General features: G+C 32.6%; 3 protein-coding genes and 1 pseudogene across 3 annotated transcripts; 1 reads left to right on the top strand and 3 right to left on the bottom strand.

Annotated features, from left to right (window-relative positions):
- LOC123209098 overlaps positions 1-18,803 on the bottom strand; it is an 83,050-nt pseudogene that overhangs the window by 11,655 nt on the left and 52,592 nt on the right.
- On the top strand, positions 2,140-3,994 carry LOC123209100 (lysine-specific demethylase JMJ706-like). The gene is made up of 3 exons (XM_044626852.1): positions 2,140-2,449; positions 2,545-3,137; positions 3,233-3,994. The coding sequence occupies exons 2-3, from the start codon at positions 2,897-2,899 to the stop codon at positions 3,628-3,630; spliced, it is 639 nt and encodes a 212-aa protein (XP_044482787.1). The 5' UTR covers positions 2,140-2,449; positions 2,545-2,896; the 3' UTR covers positions 3,631-3,994.
- Positions 4,239-5,343, bottom strand: LOC123208524. Its single transcript, XM_044626058.1, has 4 exons — positions 5,325-5,343; positions 4,702-4,893; positions 4,538-4,632; positions 4,239-4,442 (listed from the first exon to the last, which is right to left on the bottom strand). Exons 1-4 carry the CDS (start codon positions 5,341-5,343, stop codon positions 4,239-4,241), a joined length of 510 nt encoding a protein of 169 aa, XP_044481993.1.
- LOC123209091 (receptor-like protein 7) lies at positions 6,575-9,212 on the bottom strand. The gene is made up of 2 exons (XM_044626847.1): positions 6,929-9,212; positions 6,575-6,834 (listed from the first exon to the last, which is right to left on the bottom strand). The coding sequence occupies exon 1, from the start codon at positions 9,123-9,125 to the stop codon at positions 6,960-6,962; it is 2,166 nt and encodes a 721-aa protein (XP_044482782.1). The 5' UTR covers positions 9,126-9,212; the 3' UTR covers positions 6,575-6,834; positions 6,929-6,959.

The following is an 18,803-nucleotide window of genomic DNA, read 5'->3' as shown; positions in this document are numbered from 1 at the left end:
AGTTTACATGCCTCGAAGTCTTTATGCTCATCCGAAACTTTGGCCTCTAACATCTCACACGCCATCCACAAAATGATTGAATAAAGCAAGCACAAAAGTAATGCCCTACAAGGACTTGTTTGGAGACCCATCATCTTCAATTTTGTATGTTAATTACTTGCTGTAAAGGGAAATAATTTATACAAGTTAATGTTGAATGCAAAACTGTTTACTTGTTTTAATTTGTTGGGATTAGCTTTTGTAACAATATTCATTTTCTATAAATAAGCTTTTTTAATCCTAAAATATATTGGTTTTGAAATTAAAATTTTGTTCTACCTCAACTAATTATAACAATGATTAGACAAGTGTTCATACTTGGTTTCCCAACAAGTATTGGTATTTAAAATTAGGTTCAGTTTTGCCATGACCGTTTGTCTTGTCGTTGTAACTTAAATACAATACTTCTTTATCACAATACACTTAATTAAGGGTAATATTACAAGGACAAATTTATGTTAACAAACTAAGCTAAGGTTGGGTGAGGGCATTTATGTGTTTAAATTTGAGTTTAGATCATATATGTATAACCCTTTAAGTGAAAATTAATTTTCTAAATACACCTTTCAAATGGGTAATTTCAATTCATTTCTCTTTATTTTATTTTGCTTTGGTTAACTTTATTTCGAAATAAATTTTATTGATCACCTACAATATCGTCTCAATTGGCCCTAATTTCATACATTTTATTTTTATTTATGGATATTCAAATGAGTTTTGAATATTGTTGCTTCTACAAAAATTACAGACCATCGTTTTAACTGGATTATTTTTCTAAAATGTTTTATCACAGCATTGTTTAACTGGATTATTTATAAAATGAGTTTTGAATAAGGTGTTCAAGTCCTCTCTGTACTCTTTTCATGGTGTCTTTATTTTTTCTTTCTATATTTTTTGTTGGGTTGCCGAGAATATAATTTGTTTCTTCGTTTTCTGTTTGTTTGACGAGAAACTAAAAGAAAAGAAAACAAGAAAGAAAAATCATCTTTTCATTTTCATTTTTGAACGATTTGTTCTCTTTGGTAGTGTAAATCTTGTTTGCATTGTACTCTATAGAATATTGTGTTTTGCGCAACAAAGTAATAATTTGGTTTCTGTGAATGATTTATTTTGTTTCTCTAATTGTGTTTCTGTCATCAAAGATTCTTTTATCACCCATCTTTAATAATGGATTTATACAAATTATGAAACAGAATATTTTGGGAATGACAATAGAAGTACCAAATCTTTGGGCCGAAAGGAGAAGGCGTAGCAATGGAAGAATCCCTAAAGAAAAAGAAAAGGCATAAGTCTTCCTCTTGGATCATGTAAAATGGACAAACGAAATTCCCTACTGTCCTCAATACCATCCAACAGAGGAGGAGTTAAAAAATCCTTTACTTTATCTGCAAAAGATTGCTCCTCATGCTTCCAAATATGGTATGTTCGACAATGCTAATATAATTTTTAGAGGTGCTTTCGATTGTCCTATAATTGATGACATGCTATAATTTTTTTTTTTTTTTTAATGATGATGCTTCAGGTATTTGCGAAATTAAGTCACCTTGGGAAGTTTCTGTGACTGCTGCTCATGTAGTGAGTAAGGAGATTGAGGACTTTAAATTTGGAACTTTAGTTCAACCTCTTCAAGTTGATACCTGTCGGAAATATAAATTGGGCTTACAAGTGTGAAGATTGAAACCCATGTTACACAAAACCAATTGACTTATGTTAAAGTCCAATCCATAACACTTATATACCACTCATTTTAGTTAAGTTTATTAGATGTGTGACTCTTCTTTATTTGAGTCTCAACACCCCGCTTAAGTGCAAACACCTAGGCTGTTAAACCTGTCTCTCGGCTCAGCCGATTTTGGCTGGGTGCATTGTCACTTGTATCCAGGAACACTTAGGTTGTTAAACCCGTCATTTGGCTCGTGCTCTGATGCCATGTCGGAAATATAAATTGGGCTTACAAGTGTGAAGATTGAAACCCATGTTACACTAAACCAATTGGCTTATGTTAAGGTCCAATCCATAACACTTATATACCACTCATTTTAGTTAAGTTTATTAGATGTGAGACTCTTCTTTATTTGAGTCTCAACAATACCGAGGGGGCATTCTACCCAGAGGAGGACAGGTAAATTAAGTGTTCTTCTTCTTTTTGCTTAATTGTAATTTGACACAAATCATCCTTTTGGTTACCTTCAGGAAATATACCTATGGTACCTTCCAGCATAAGGCCAATGAGGAATTTGTTCGTCAATTTGCTCCTGCAGGTGGCCGTCGTCTTTCATACATAGAAAAGAGATTTTGGCTTGAAATGGTTCATAAACAAGAAACAGTTGAGTATGCAGTGAATGTTGAAGGCAGCACCTTCTCCTCAGATCCTGGCGACAAGCTTGCAACAAGCAATGGCAATTTGAAGGTCTTAATGATCCTAATGCTTTTTGCACTGGCTTAAGCTGAATCTTTTTCATTTTGCATCCTTAATGTTTATGGGTCTTCTTTCTTTGTTCTCAGTATTTTAATAAGCTGCCAGACAATGTTTTTCGCCACCTGGATATAACTGTTCCGGTATGGAGAATGATGCTTGATTCTCAGTCTTTTAGGTCTTAAAATTTTTTGATAGTTTCTTAAACAAATCTGTTGTAAATTTAGGGAATAACAGATCCGATGCTTTGCATTGGTATGATATACAGTATTTTTGCCTGGCATGTGGAAGATCAACACGTATATAGGTACCATTACTCTCTTTGCCAATTCCAACTTTTTGCTTTTTGATTCTCTGATTTTCTCTTTTTTCTGGTATTAGCATCTACTTATTATATTCTCAGCATCAATTATCTTCACTCTGGAGCACCCAAAACTTGGTATGGTGTTCCAGGTAATGAGGCTCCTCAGTTCGAAAGGGGTAGCAATGTATCATCTGTTTGCCGGTAAGAACTTTTCCCTCGAGGGTGAGGACAGAGTTTTCAATAGGTTAGCAGGAAAAACAACAATGTTTCGTCCAAATTTATTGCTGCAAAATGGTGTACCTGTTTACAAGGCTCTGCAGATGCCTGGGGAATTTGTCGTTACCTTTCCTAGAGCATATCATGGAGGATTCAGTAATGGTAAGAGATCTCACATTCCTCTCTTTTGAGTCACATTTGCGTCTTTCTTTATGTGTGCATTATGTTTCTAACCTCTTTCCATTATACATTTTCAGGTTTTAATTGCGGCGAGGCAGTAAACTTTGCACTTAAAGATTGGTTTCCATTTGGGAAATATGCTGGAGGTCGGTATGCACGTCTCCACAAGCAGTTGTTTATTCCTTATGAAGAGCTCCTTGTTAAAGAAGTAATGTCGCTTAATCACTCAGCTGCAGAATCTGCCTCTCAAACTTCTGCTAATGCTTGTTTTAGACAGCATATAAAATCTCTAAACAGCACTCTCATGAGCTTAAAGAATCTAAAAGTTCCATTTGTGTATACACCAAATTCTGAAACATCAATCTGCAGCCTATGCTATCATGACTGCTACTTGGCCTCCGTCCGGTGTCAGTGTCGAACCAGATGCCTTTTCCATGGTATGTTCCAACATATTCTTGCTCTTGTAGAATCATAAACAGTGAATTTGGATCCAAATAGTCTGTCTCTCTTTTTCTTTTTTCATGGCATAACAGAGGTTATGAAGCTTCATTGTTCTAATGGATGTAACATAACTGTGCATCTAAGTTGAGAGGTGCTGAGTGTGGAAACTAAAGCTGGTGACCTTCAATCAAAGAAATAATGTCAGAGAATGCACATATAGTTTCTTGCATTGAAGATGGACTTGCTCTAGATAGAGAGGCAAGCAAAACCTTAATTCAATCCTACAGTTTGTCATAAGAACTCTTGGTGGTATATATGTGAAGCCTGTGTTTTGGCTCCTGCCGCATGATAATCTTTCATAATTTTGATTTTATACTAAATGTTTCGGATTTTTTTTCTTTTGTTGAACTTGAATCCATAACAGATGAATACCAAATTAGGACAAGCTGGTGCCAGCTCAAGTAGGAAGTAAATAAGCCGCAGAGTGCACAAGACCTAACTAGGGAATTCCATATCTCTCCATAAACGATTTCAGATACATTTTGCACATTATCAATCCAAATTATACCCTCAAAGGGTAAAGACTGTCAACAATACTTTTAACTGTTTTTCAGAATAGAGATAAACAATCCTTGTTTACTGTCAAAATGCTGAAAAAGATACCCCTTTTTGGTGGTCATGAATTGTGTTTTCCTTATCAAGTAATGCAATAAATTCAACTGCAACACTCAAAGCATTGATAGAAACTGGTGAACTGAGGCTAGGGACAATAGCTTTTCTTCCCCACCAGCCAAATCTGAAATTCCGACGAAACACAATATAGGGCAACCCATTTGATAGACATGTCTGCAAAACAACACCACTAAGCATCAATGATTTGTAACAATGATTTTGAAGTTAGTAAGAACTGTTTGATATGAAATTGTTATTTGTTTACTCACCATCACAGTGGAAGCACTCTCTTCATCAACAATTGAGACATTCAACTCTTTGAAAAGAAATTCCCTATATGCTGCATTATCAAGGTATATATCAGCTGTGGAACCCACAATTAACAGTATGTCACAAACAAATGAAAAATTAACAACACACCACAGAGAATGACCTTTAAAGGAGGACTTATATTCGTTATCCTCTTTGTTAATGGATACCTTCCATTTCCAAGGACTTGTGAAGGCAACATATTTCATTACACTAACATCACCAAGGGACAATGAATCATTAGAGCTTCCAGCTGTCCCATAATGAACCACCCCTTCAATATCAAATACATCAAGTAAAATTTGCACAGCTATACCTGCATTTAGCTAAAAAATTCTGCAGTTAAAGCTCAAGCAATGGGAGAAAAGTAAAGGGTATCAGAAATTTAGAACAAATAAACATTTCCAATAATAAAAGATTGTTCAAGAACTCACCGTTACCAGTATTATTCTATTAAAAACTAGCAAAAATATCATTGAAAGAAAGACATAAATTGAAATCAAACAATTTAAGAGTATAATTTGTATTCATTAAAATGGTATAAGAACAATTAAAGAGTGTTGCATGAAAGTTTGAATTACAATCATCCACTATTCAAAAAGTGTTTTACAAGTAAGAAAATGGTTTAATGATTAATGATTAATTATTCTCCAAATCCACTATTCATAGACAGAACACATCTCTTCACATCACATGGTTCATAGACATAAAAAATACATAACCATACATTATCGGATATCAAAATACTCTTATATTTTGCTACCATTTTTCATTTAATATCTTCGTTACATTGTCTAATATCAAAATGTCTCTCATATTTTTTTAAATGTCTCTCATATTTTTTTAATATTTCATTTAACCCTCTCATATATTGTCAACTATCCAAATGCCCCCTATGTTAGTATATAATATATACGAACTTGATTTATTGAATAAATAAAGTTTTGGGTTAAGATTTGTATAAACACCTTGTTATCATAGACTGATTTTTTTCAACTCAAACTCAGAAGCACAAATTTTCTTTTTTCCGAACCAACCTACAATGTCAGATATTGAGTGAAAAATAAAATTTTGAATGGTGTGAGGAATGTATGAGGGTAAAAGTTTACATAGAAGTGATAAAGACTAGTATTGGTATTTTAAAAAAATTTAAAGCATTTTTACTTAGCCCTTGAAAAAGGGACATTTTTACTTAGGATTTTGAAAAGGATGCATTTTTGCTTAACCCCATTTTGGTGGGACATTTAATTTAATATATATTTTTTCAGTAAGTAAATATTTATATTGCACGAAAACATAAATCCCAGAGCCAAACAGCCCAACTTTGCCCTCAAGAAAAGAGGACAGCAAACCACTATATGCCTGTGAATCAATCTAGAGATAAACCAAGAATAACAGTACCAAAGCACATCAAAATCTAAATCACTAGAGAACAGAACCAATTAAAGCCCATGCCTAACAACACAAAACACACATGAACGACAATTCAAAAATCCTGAGACACAAGAGAAATCATCAACCAAAATGGAGAAACTCAAACTAAAGGAAATGTACATAGCACTGCATCAGAATTATCTCCCTGTGGAACCCAAAGCAGCCCCAAAAGCTACTGAAAACAGAGGCATTGCAACAAGAAAAAACCTATGAACCAAGCTCTGAAGGAATAGGGTGGTTTTGTACATTAAATGGCTGGGTAGGTCAATGCAGGTTAAAACAAAAAAAATATAAATTATAAAGCTCAAAGCACTAACTAGGGAACAACAATATGTATAAGGGTTAGTGGAAAATGGGTTATTTAGGCTAAAATAAATCAAAGAAATGTCTATATTATGTCTTTTATCAATACGTGCAACTTTTTATTTCATCTTAAAAAATTGAATGACAAGTTTTAGGACTTGTGAGACACTAAAAAATATACCTAAGTATGGATAAGCTGCTCTAAGTAAGTATACATAATCTTAAAATGGTAACCAAATGCATAATAAAACTTCGAATAATAAATATAAAAATTGAAACCTCTTCACCAATTATGAACACCCCTCACATTTTATTGATGTATGGTTCGTAAACTTCAATAAAATCCTGAAAGTAAAAACACATAGCCACATATTGAAACTAGTACAAGGAAAATTTGAAATTTGTTTGATGCTATATATATATATATATACATTACTACAATAAACGCTGAATCTTGAAATTTGGCAATCCTTTATGACATTGATCTTCACACCTTACATGGTCACCCACAAGCAAATACCTACATTGTTAAAGTGGGAATGACATTAACATATAATCATATAACATTAATAATCAATAATGGAAAAGAATGTGTACAATTAAACCAAACTGACCTTACGAAGACGCCAACTTTTGCTTAGTCTTCTAATTACGTCTCCTACTCCTCTCACATCTTTTAGTAGCTCTATTAATCATTCTTAGAAGCCATAGAGGCTTTCCTGTTGTTAACACTTGATATCCTATGAATAAGCCAAAGGGTAGTCCGCATCCATATCCCATCATAGCAATCTTCCATTCACACCATCCTGAATTACTAAGCTTTTCACCATGGAATATTGATGATTTTGGTTGTATTGCCTCATCAATATTACATTTGTTGGTCAATATAAATCCACACAAGTCTGGGTTTCCAATGTATGAATCATTCTGGAAGGTCTCGAATTGGTTCCCTCGAAGTATAGGTCCCACAAGTTGATTTTGTGATAAGTTTAACTTTGCAAGAAAGGTCAAACTTACCAATTGCGTTGGAATCAATCCAATAAGCTTGTTTGAAGATAGATCTAAGGCTTCAAGAGCAGTCAAGTCTCCCAATGATGATGGAATATGACCAGTTAGGCTATTTTGAGAGAGATTGAGGAGTCGAAGTGAATGAAGTTTTCCAATTGAGCTTGGAATTTCTCCATGAAAATTGTTGTTTGAAAAATCAATGGTAGTAAAAGTAGTAAGAATTTTCTCTAGATGGATTCCAAAACCTTTAACTACCACCTCCACGGAATCTTGATAATATGAAACACCCATATAATTCAATTTCTTTTTTTCTTCATCAAGATTCATCATAGCTTTTAGATTCTCAAAAAACCGTGTTGACAAATAGCCATCAAAATTGTTGTGTGAGAGATCTAAGATTCTCAGCATTGGAAAACTACTATTAAATTCAGAAGAACCCCAAATGGAACCATAAAAGTTGTTGAAATGAAGAACAAGAACTTGCAACTTGGGAAGATTTCCCAACCAATAGGGGAAGCTATCATTTATGTTGTTGTTTCCAAGATCTAAAACTTCAAGCCTCGTACAATTAACTAAACTTTGTGGGATTGGCCCTTCAAGCCCATTACCATTGAAGTTAAGTGTCCTCAAATAATTGCCCGATGCAAATGCTCTAGGAATGTTGCCATGTGGTCTATTTTTTCGTACATCCAAGACTTGAAGACTACTAGAGTTTACCATGCATTGGGGAATTGTACCATTCAAATTGTTATTTGAAAGATCTATAACTTTTAATATACTCATATTGCACAACTGTGGTATCTCTCCCGTCAAATTGTTGCTTGACAATGAAAGATACTTTAAGTCATATGGTGGAATTGGAAATGGTGCTTGAAGGAAGTTGGAACGAAGGTCAAGATATCGAAGATTTTTCCATGGAAGTTGATCTATGGTTGTAAGAAAGTTGTGGGAAAGATTTAATGAGCTCAAACTTTCCTTTCCAATGTTCCACATCCATTTAGGAATTCGGCCATGGATTCTATTTTCAGAAAGGTCTAGCAAACTCAATTGGTCTGATTTCCTTAAAATCTCTGGAAATTCACTCAAGTTACAAGCGGATAATCTCAACTGGGTGAGTTGCGGAAAGGAAGAGTTACCTTTGAATGGGGTGCTCAAAGATAGACTGACATGAGAAAAGTCAAGCCATTTGAGTTTGTTAAGCTTTGAAAACAAGTAGAGATCAGTGGCACTTGAATTGTTTAAATAAAGAAAGAGAGTAGTTAAATTAACAAGTTCAAATATTGAACTTGGAATTGATCCGTGCAATCGATTACCATCTAAATAGAGAATTTCCAATGATTTACTATGAAATTCATTTATAGTGCCTGTTAGTTGGTTAAAACCCAAGTCTACATATCGTAACAAAGGTTGAGTGAATAACCAAGATGGCAGAGACCCATTGAAAGAGTTATAATATAAAGAAATATGAACTAAATTTGGAAGGTTTCCAAGTGAAATAGGTACTAACCCATTAAGACTGCAATTTGAGGCGGCAAAATCTGTCAAGTATTTGAGATTTTCAAGAGGACTAAACTCTCCTGAAAAAGTCATGGAAGACACATCCAACACCTCGAGGGGGCTACTCCAGTTAACCTTTGGGAAAACAACTATCAAATTGTGATTATGTGATAAATCAAGGGTTTTTAAACTTGGTAGGTGGAAGATGCTATTTGGAAAGTTTCCTTGCAAATCACAATAGAAGAGACCCAAAAAAGATAAAGAAGAAGATATATTCATGAAGGAACTCGGTACAACGGTGGACATGTTAACATAATCAAGATGAAGTTCTACTAATTCGGTCAAATTTTGAACTAACCCCTTCAAAGTATTTGTTTCAATTGAAAGTTCATCAAAGTAATTTTGGGAAAGATCAAGAACAATCAATTTAGATAACTGGGCAATTTCAAAAGGAATTTGACCTGAAAAGTTCGAGTGTGAAAAATTAAGATGCATCAAATTAGACAAACGATGAAAATTAGAAGAAATATGTGAAAGACTGAAATTATTAAAAGCTAAGTTTAGCCTTTGCAAATGATTCAGAAGAAAAAGACTAGTGTTTGAAGGAAAACTTCCATGAAGCCAAGCACAACTAAGGTCGAGATCAATCACATGGCCTGTTAAAGAATCACATGTGACACCATCCCATAAGCAGCAATCCTTATCCTCTTTCCAAGACATCATTTTTGGATAAGAGGGTTGAAAATAATGACAAAAAAAGGAAGAAGTATTGATGAAGGAAAAGTGTTGTTTAAATTGGAGCAATGCATAACTCTGGTCATGAGAGCAGAGTGTTGCAAAACTTTGAGAACACAAAAATAACAACTGAATGCATAGAATTTGATAAGCCCACATTAGACAACCCATTTTTCTTGAATGATGAAACCACAAGAACATATAGGGCTTTAAATAGAAAAAAGTGAAGAGTCAATATTGTCATCGTTATGCTGCTATGATGTCATGAATTCTTTTCTGTTATTTAATTACTAATAAGATATAGTTATTGAAGAGCTTCTTGCCGTTTTAATTAAATTACTTCGTTTTAAAAATTCAGTGTAGAGGCAATATTTATTTGAGCTCAAATTATATTACACATTCTTAGTTTCAGATATTTTTGTTGACCGGCAATTATTCATAGTCCAACTATTATTTTCCAAGTGGAGCATGCCAATGTGATTAACATGTGGAATATTCACACACTGAGAAACACGTTAGAAGACTTCTGCCATAACTTAGATAGTGGGTATCAATTAGTCTTGGTCTATTAACTATAAAACAATAATATATCTTCATTATTGATTTGATGATGTTACCATCATGCATGCCGTCAGAAATGGGCAAGAAGACTTCTCCAATTGCGTTCTGTATACATTTTTTCTCTTACATTCTTGTGCAAATGCAAATAGAGTTACATGTTAAAGGGAAAACACCAATTACACCCTTATTATTTAGGAAACTGCTTTTGTGAAATGTTTTATTGTATTTTCCAGTTCGCATAATTTCTACCAAAGAAACATTCATTCAAAGAAGCCTATCACTACAACAAATTTTAAAACACCTCCAAACTTTTTTGAATTTCTGAAATATCCTCAAAAATTTTCTTGAACACCCCAAATATTTTTAAAAAGTTTATTTACTCCTCAAATTTTTGAAAATTGAAAATAAAAAAATAAGACAAAAAGAAAATTGAAAAAATACCGAAGAAAAGTTAAATTTTAGGTTTTTTGAAGCTTAAAGAGTAAGAATTTGTCATTTCAACAAACTTTGGATGGAACTAGTCTTTTGGCCTTATTAAAATTTATGTTAATCAATGCATTTAATTGCATGACATTGTTTATTAACAACTAATTACACATCTAAAAATCTATATATCTACTATATGGTATGTAATAGACAGTATTTATTATTATTGTCCTTAAGTTTTTTAAATATGATAAATTTTCTTTTGAGATAAGGATAAGAGATGTGACATGAGAGAAGAGATTTTGATTTTTACGAGGAATTATCTCACATCTACCAAAATGAAATATATTTTGAATATTAAAAATAATGTATTTTTAAACTTATATTTTTTTTAACAAGAAATTTTATCCAAGTTAAACTGCCTCTTCGGAGTTAAACCAACCATACCAAACAGTTTTTTATTCTGTTTTGAGAATCAAAGTTTAAAATTTTCACTCAACCAAGAACTCAAACACTCTAAAAAGAAAAATTAAGCAATGGTGATTATTATTGTTAAAGTTGGAAAAGACATTGTTGAAGAAGGATTTTAGAGTAGTTTTTAAATCCATTTCAATTTGATTTTTTTTTTGTGTAAACAATTAATATATGTAGTTTGATTCTGCCAATTTTTATGATTTTACGAGTTCTATAAATTTGATTAAATCTTCTATAAGTTTGAACTATCAATTTTGGAAATAGTTGGCAGAGTTTATGATATGTGAAAAAAAAAAATTGATTTTAAAGACAGTTTTAAATCCATTTGTAGCTGAATATTGTTTTAGTAGACCATTAATAGGTGCAGTTTGATTCTGTCCAATTTCGTAATTTTATAAGTTATATAGATTTGATCAAAATTTCTAAAATCTTGAACTCTCAAATCTTGAAATTGTTTGCAGTAATCATGGTCTGTGGACAGAAATTGATTTTAGAGAAGTTTTTCAAATCCGTTTTAAGTTGAATATATTTTAGTAAACCATTAATATATCTAGTTCGAGTAAGCCAAACTTCATAATATGTTAATTTGTATACAAATTTATAAAATTCATGGTCTTTAGGATTTATGAAATTACTTTTGGATTAAAATTTTTCAATGAGATTTAAGAATATTTCAAAGAGTTCCTTTATACAAACTGAATTTATTAGTTGAGGCTAAGATACAAGTAGTTCCTTGCATACTAACTAGCACATCTAAGAGTTTGTGTTAACTATCATTCTTAATTGATGTAAATAGAAATGACTCATTTTATCTGCATATAAATGTTTGAATATGATCCTATATGTTTGAAAAGAGTAACCAACTTTGAAAATTATGTCTTCATAAGTTATAAGATATGTTCATAAATTTAACTTTTTTTTTTAAACCAAAAATTTACTTTCTTTAAAGTTTAAAGAGAAAAGTTTAAACGTTGGTTTATAAACTATTATTGGTGGTAACCAAAAGAGAAATGTTTGCAAAACATTTCAAGAAATAAAAAACATTAACTTATTTTCATATAAGTTTTTACTTATTGTTCGTAGTCTTTGCATATTGGCACGACACCATAAAATTATAAGTTTGATCTAGTTGGATTGTTGGGTTTGTTCTGCGTTGTGCAATGTGCACATTTTTGCATTATACTTGGGTCATCGAACATGTATGACTAAAATCATGAGCAAGTCATAATTAATACATGTGAGATATGATCTAAAATCTTGATTGGGTCACTAAAATACAAGTGACACTACGTAAGATGAATGACACTATGTATGATGAGTTATATAATATATATTTCTGCTCAAGATTGATATATGGAAAGTTATGAAATAGTTTGGTATTTATACTTTGTTTTATATGCTTAAATATCTCCTTTCGTCTAATTTCTTTATCAGTTTCCAAATCAAATGTTTCTTTTAATATGCATATGTCATACTTACTTTTGCTTCCGGAGTGAGATTAAAATTACACAGAAACTAAGTGAATGTACAGCTTTAAGGAATAAAAAATAAAAGGGGTCAACTGAGGTGACTCAATAAAGATTTAATCCACATTTGATTATGTATTTTCTTAAACGGCATTTTCATTATTATTTTGTATTGAAGTTAAAATTTTGAATATCACCGGAACATAAAATGCACCAAATACATATTAAAATGACAATGAAGAAATAAAACTTAGAATGAATAGCAGCATTACCTGACAAGATTTTTGCATTGTTTTCTTGATTAGAGGAACCAAAAAGTGTTCCTATGAGAGCTCGCCTTTTGCCACCACGGAGCAAAATATTCAATTATAGAAAGGTGAATCTCTCCATGTGAAAGAGGGGAAACTAACCCCCACTTCAATCACCATGGCATGGAGGCTGCAATGAATAACACAACATAAGTTTATCCTTTTGGATGATGATTTTAAAAACAAATTTGAGGAGGTCCAAATAGCCTTACCATGTGTGATCAGAAAGCCACCATAAATCAGGACTACTAATACTGCAAAAGCGCTGACTGTCATGGAAGCACCCAAAGTTTGGCAGACTGATGCTGAAAACTGAAACGTGGATATAAAGTTAAGGTGCACGGCAAAAAGTAGAATGAGCTGACAGAACAACCTAAATCATAGCAATCAATTAAATATCAGAACTTTGGGTGGCTGAAGTGAAATCAATATGGTAGCATCCGTGATATGCAACAGCTGTTGCAGACAAGCAACAATCTGATATGCAGTTGAACTGTCTAAAACATTTCATATTTCATCCATAAATAAGGCTTTTGTGGGACCAACAATCATATCTCTCCTGCATATTTTAATGAAAAATTAATCCTATAAGATTTATAATAGAATGCATCTGGTGCATATCCATCAGGGCAATGCAACAATTCACAAACTCAAATCTGGAAATTAATGTTCATATGGCACAACAGCACTTTGTCTTCCAATTTAACCAATCAAATGACCTCCAAAACATACAAAGTATAGATCATTGGAAAGGGTATTCAAAGAGCTTTCTAATGGTATATTATAGCAATCACAACTCAACCAACAAGACATTCAAAACTTGTTTCAAAGTTTGATGATAAAATCTGAAAATGACAAAATCACACACTGTAAACAGTATCCGGGCATACAACACACATTCACACTTTGGATTTCAAGGGTAACAAGAAAGTTAACCAAGGCATAAAGGAAATTTCCACCAACCTTGGGGTCTTCCACCACCAATTCTTCCTCTAAGATGAATTGGATAAAGGAAAAAGCAACTAAAGAAAAACTACAAAGCTTTACTTGAATATTTCATTATCAAAGAAGTCTAGCCTTTACAAGTGAAAATCCACTTTCATATACAAGAGCAAGTGGTGGCAAAAATTGGGTATTAATTTGACATGGAAGTTTTTCCCTTCATTTAAGCTTAACCATTCATTCAATACTAAGGTCATACCATATTAATTGAAGAAAACAACAAAAGGGAACAACTTTTCCCTAAAAGGTGAAACTATGTCCACCAACTAAAGTTACTTGTTTCTCTTTTAGTTGCAATCCAACTAAATGGGCTTCATGGCATCTTGGGCTCCATTTAAGTGATGGAGGGCTGCCTCATCTACTTGGGCTTCAAGTGGGCTTGTAGTTGGCTTCTTGGACTCATTTAAGTTTTCATTTCATTAAGGCCTTGGATACAAGTAATGAGATTGCACCCAAAAGTAAAGTTGGGCCAAGGTGGAAAAAGAAATGAATCTTTGGGCTTGCATGGAGCTAATTCTTCATTCTCAATGGTGGCTTGAGCTAAATGGAGATTTGATAGAGACTTGGAAGCTAGGGTTGGAGAGGTAGCCGAAAATACATCAGCATCTAGTCCTTAGAATAATCTATTCCATAAATATTACTACCAAGTGGAGCAGATGCATTTTTGGAAAAATTGCTTTTAGTCAGTCTCCTTTTTCGACCTCCAAAGATGCCCTCTTCTCATCTCATCTCCCACCATTGTGTCAGCACAGATATCAAGTCCAAGGGCCTGGGAAGTCACCAAGACAGTAAACATTTTAACTTAAAGCATTTGAAATATGGTTACAGCTTCAAAAAAGAGAAATACATTTAACACATGATCCGTTTTAAGGGTTGTTTTTTGTCCTTTGGTAGAAATTGTTTGCTATAACAACCTTTGTTATGAACATTTCATACAAGTACCAACGACATAGAGAACAAAACATCAGATTTAAACTAAAAAAATATGTTGAACATACCTTCATGTAAGTATTTATATCAGGATCCGGTACAATTCCTCCCTCCTCTCTTTTATTGACCTCCATTATCATATCTGCATAGGCAGGGAAAACAAAATAGTACTATACCTATCAACTACTTGTAGGAATTGATAAGTTAGCAATGACTAATACATCATTGAATTAAATGTAAGGAAGCCTACTTCCTCGGTTTCCAACACCAAGACATCAGGCAGAAAAATCAAGTGTTTCCCTCACAGTCATTTCTGCTATATGCAGATCTTCTTGGCTTATATAAGCTGACATTTTCTAGGGAACAAACTCATCCAACCGGTAACCATTGTAAGAAACTTCTGTCGCCTTTGAAGAAAACAGAACCAAAACTGAGTACATTCGGACATCAAACTTAGATAGCAGACAATAGAGAAGAAATTAGCTAAAGATATTATTTATTTGCTCTCATCTTGTATCAAGCTAAAAGCCTAAAAGTAATTGAACATATGGCTACAAATAGATTTGATCCTCTTTGAAAATGTAACAAGGTAATCTAAAAAATTGAGCTAAATTCTCTCTCTGATATGAGGCAGAGTTAACCTTGGTTTTGTGCAGCAGTATACAACCGTGCAGTATACAACCGTGCAGTACAAGAGTGAGATATAATCAATTACTAAAATTAGGAAACCTATCAATGATGTGCAGTTGTGATGCTTCAAGCTTTCCTTTCATGATTCTATCAAGTTTAAGCAAGTTAGATATTTAGTTATAGATTCATGCATATGGCTGACAGTCAATATTGGTAACATTCCAAATGAATTTCTGAAACCTTTAGACATTTGTCAAGAGTTCCAAAGAGAGCCTTTAAAAGGGTGGTCTTCCCGCCACCTGGGGGCCCAATCAGAAGAGTCATCCTGCAATAATTCAAGCATATTTAAGTACACATTTGGTTTCATATCTACGGTGGCCTTTCAAATTTTCCTTTAAAAAAATTCTACCAGAAAAGAGGCTTTCCTCATCACCTTCTAAAGCCAAACAAAATTCAGTCTGTTCTCTGATGGAGTATCTCAAATTGGATCCTTTCCTAGTTATCTATCAATTTAACTAGAAAAGTGATACGAACCTTAGGAGAACCACACCTCAAAAGCTAGCTATTGAGATAGGAAAGCCCAAGGCCATATAAACCCCACACTAGTTGCCCATACTTTCCAATGTGGGATCCAAGTCTCATACCTTGCACTTGGGATCCTAACAAAAAGTCATGTGCAACAACAAATTGTTAAAAATTTCATATAGAGACTGGCTGACTAGAATCCTCCACATAATTGATTTCACAAGTTGCTAAGGAACTTAAAGGTAAGAGATTTTACTTAAACTATGCTCAGATTCCACCAAGAGGATATAAAACACATAGTTAAGTGCCCAGCTCACATCACATAAAAAGAGCGATAGAAATATTACAAAAAATGTAAATACATAAACCTCCATATTGCATGACAAGTTCAATCACAAAAGGTCTTTAGAAGTCAAGAAGCACATGTTAGAATTAGAAAGGTCAATTTATCCTTTGTAAGTAAGTAACATCAATTTACAACAATTCATTGGAAATCCACAATGACAATTCAGCCATATAATGGCTAATCAGTATGGTTGACCCAAAGGGGATTATGTCAATTTATTAATGAAGTTAATTTTACAAACAATAAGTTTTTCATGTTACCTTCTAGGCTTAAAGATACCACTTATATCGTTAGTGATGGTTATCCTAGCTTGATTTGACTTTGAACCTATAAGCTTCAGGAAGACTTGCGAAACAAGGTTCAGTTTCAACAAAATCATTTAAAACTGCAAGTAAGCTGCATCTTAAAGAACTGTCAATAATGAAAAATCTAAGGCAAGGACTAATTAAAGCTCTCTGCTTTATATTTATCAATTACAGCCAGATAAGCATTGTTATGAATTCAATTTACAGCTCCAAATAAAATGAAGATACTTATCAAAAGCAAATGTTTAAGAGAATTCAATAGAGTTGGGATGGGTTTTGCATGAGCAATCTCACAATCAGCTGCAACACTCAGATTCTTATATCTCACCTCTATGGTTGCCAACTCCAAACCAACTCTACAAATTTAAAACAAGATAAACCAGTAATTGTTAAACGCATGACAGACAACTACTGCATTCAAGTCTATTCAAACTCAGAAAAAGAAAATATATGACATTATCGATCTTAGTAACATTGAAATATAAAGTAAAACCAATATGAACAAAGCAGATTGACACTAGCTTTATAAGTACTTCAATTAATTAGCCTCATTTTAAGTTAATTACATTTGCTCAATTAGATGCTGAGTTTATAGATGAAAAGGCAAGCCAATTATTCGACATATCAAAAACTGAGCTTCCAGTAAGAATTTAATTAAAGTTAAAAACTTTCCAGCAAGCCAAACTAATTAAAACACAAGTATTTCAACTAACTTATAAATACTTCAACCAAGTAGATTTCTTCCAAAAGTGAACTACATTTGTTCACATTTAGTTAATTTTTAGTAAGACCACAATAATAATTTGAGCTTTCAGTGAGCATATTAAGCAAAGTTACAAACTTGCTGGGAACTCAGAATAGTTATAACAGAAGTGCTTCAATTAAACACATTCCTTTCAAGAGCTAAAACCTCATAAGACCACCATAAAAAACCAATATTTCAACAAGCACGTTAACAAAGACACAAACGTGGCAACAACCCAGATCACAAAACTCCAAACTGAGAACATACACAAACCCTTACAGCTCAATTCTTTCTCTGATCTTCCTCAACAACTTCAAATTATCATGCCCAATATGCTTAATAAGCTTCATGATAAAGGTTGGTGGTTTGGAAGTTTATCGTCTGGCTTCTACTCTTTTAATTATTTGTAGTGACTATGGTAATGGATGGTTTTTTTTTTTTTTTTAATAAATTTTTCAAATCTATTTTTTGCTTTTAAATTGACAAGTGGTTGGATAAATTACAAATTTTAAAAATATCAAAAGTGTTAATAAAATTTTAAGAGATTTTTTAAAGCAATAATATTATGTGTGTAATTTTGGTATATATTTTGTATATAAATAACAATGTGTCATCATATGATTAAGTTTTGTTTTATCTTTAATTTTTAATTATTCAATCATATAATGATACGTCATTATTTATACATAAAATTATGTATAAAAATTACTTTTTTTTTAATTCAAAAAAGTTTTTATGTATCACTAACTTACCCCAAACTTACTCAATATCACTAACTCTCTTTAATCTCTTAATTATTATTGTGTTATTTTTTTATGTATTCATGATCAAATCCATTTTTTCTCATGAGTGATAAGATCGACAGACCAATGAACACACATAATATATATCCAGACCATATTAAAAATTGGAGATTGTCTCATCTCTACATTCAATTGAAACATTCCAAAAATGACCTCCTTATTTATAGGATTGTAAGATAAAAATAAAATTTAAAGAATATGAAAATGCGAAAAGCAGGTTTGAAGATAATTTGATGGAATTCTTACCGTGGTGACAATTGAGTCTCTTGCAACTAGAGTAAGAGTATTTGTATAAGAAACTACACCAAGACATTCTTCAATCGAGCATAATTCAAGTTAAACCGAGTCGAACACCCTTTGGCTCAAGTTCGACTCTAATTAAAAAACGAGTCAAATCTTTTGGCTTGAGTTTGGTTCGAATTTTAATCAAATAAATTAGAGTCGAGCTAAATCTAATCGAATGTACTTTCGAGGCCGAGCTAGCTCAGATCATATCTAGGCCTACATCAAACTCACGAGCTTGAAAATTTTCAATATAAATCGACTAAAATTATATTATTTTGATTAATAAGTATTAAAATGATGTTATTTTAATTTTATTCATTTTTTGCTTGGCTCCCTCAAATGAGTCAAACTTAAACAATTTTAAAATAAGCTTAAACTTAATTTCACTTAAATCAAATTAAATTGAATTCAAATTTAAACAAACTTAAATTTAACTCGTTTTT

The sequence above is a fragment of the Mangifera indica genome, chromosome 2, assembly GCF_011075055.1.
Source record: "Mangifera indica cultivar Alphonso chromosome 2, CATAS_Mindica_2.1, whole genome shotgun sequence".
Lineage (NCBI taxonomy): Eukaryota > Viridiplantae > Streptophyta > Magnoliopsida > Sapindales > Anacardiaceae > Mangifera > Mangifera indica.
The sequence above is the reverse complement of the archived record's forward strand: the minus strand, read 5'-3'. Positions and strand labels throughout refer to the sequence as shown.

Bases quoted from the DNA above. Each gene is read 5' to 3' on its own strand.
- LOC123209100 (XM_044626852.1), top strand. From the start codon at position 2,897: ATGGTGTTCCAGGTAATGAGGCTCCTCAGTTCGAAAGGGGTAGCAATG. The intron at 3,138-3,232 runs GTAAGAGATCTC...ATACATTTTCAG, and splicing joins TCATGGAGGATTCAGTAATG to GTTTTAATTGCGGCGAGGCA.
- LOC123208524 (XM_044626058.1), bottom strand. The intron at 4,633-4,701 runs GTCATTCTCTGT...TGGGTTCCACAG, and splicing joins ATATAAGTCCTCCTTTAAAG to CTGATATATACCTTGATAAT. The intron at 4,443-4,537 runs GTGAGTAAACAA...GTTGTTTTGCAG, and splicing joins AGAGTGCTTCCACTGTGATG to ACATGTCTATCAAATGGGTT.
- LOC123209091 (XM_044626847.1), bottom strand. From the start codon at position 9,125: ATGTCCACCGTTGTACCGAGTTCCTTCATGAATATATCTTCTTCTTTA.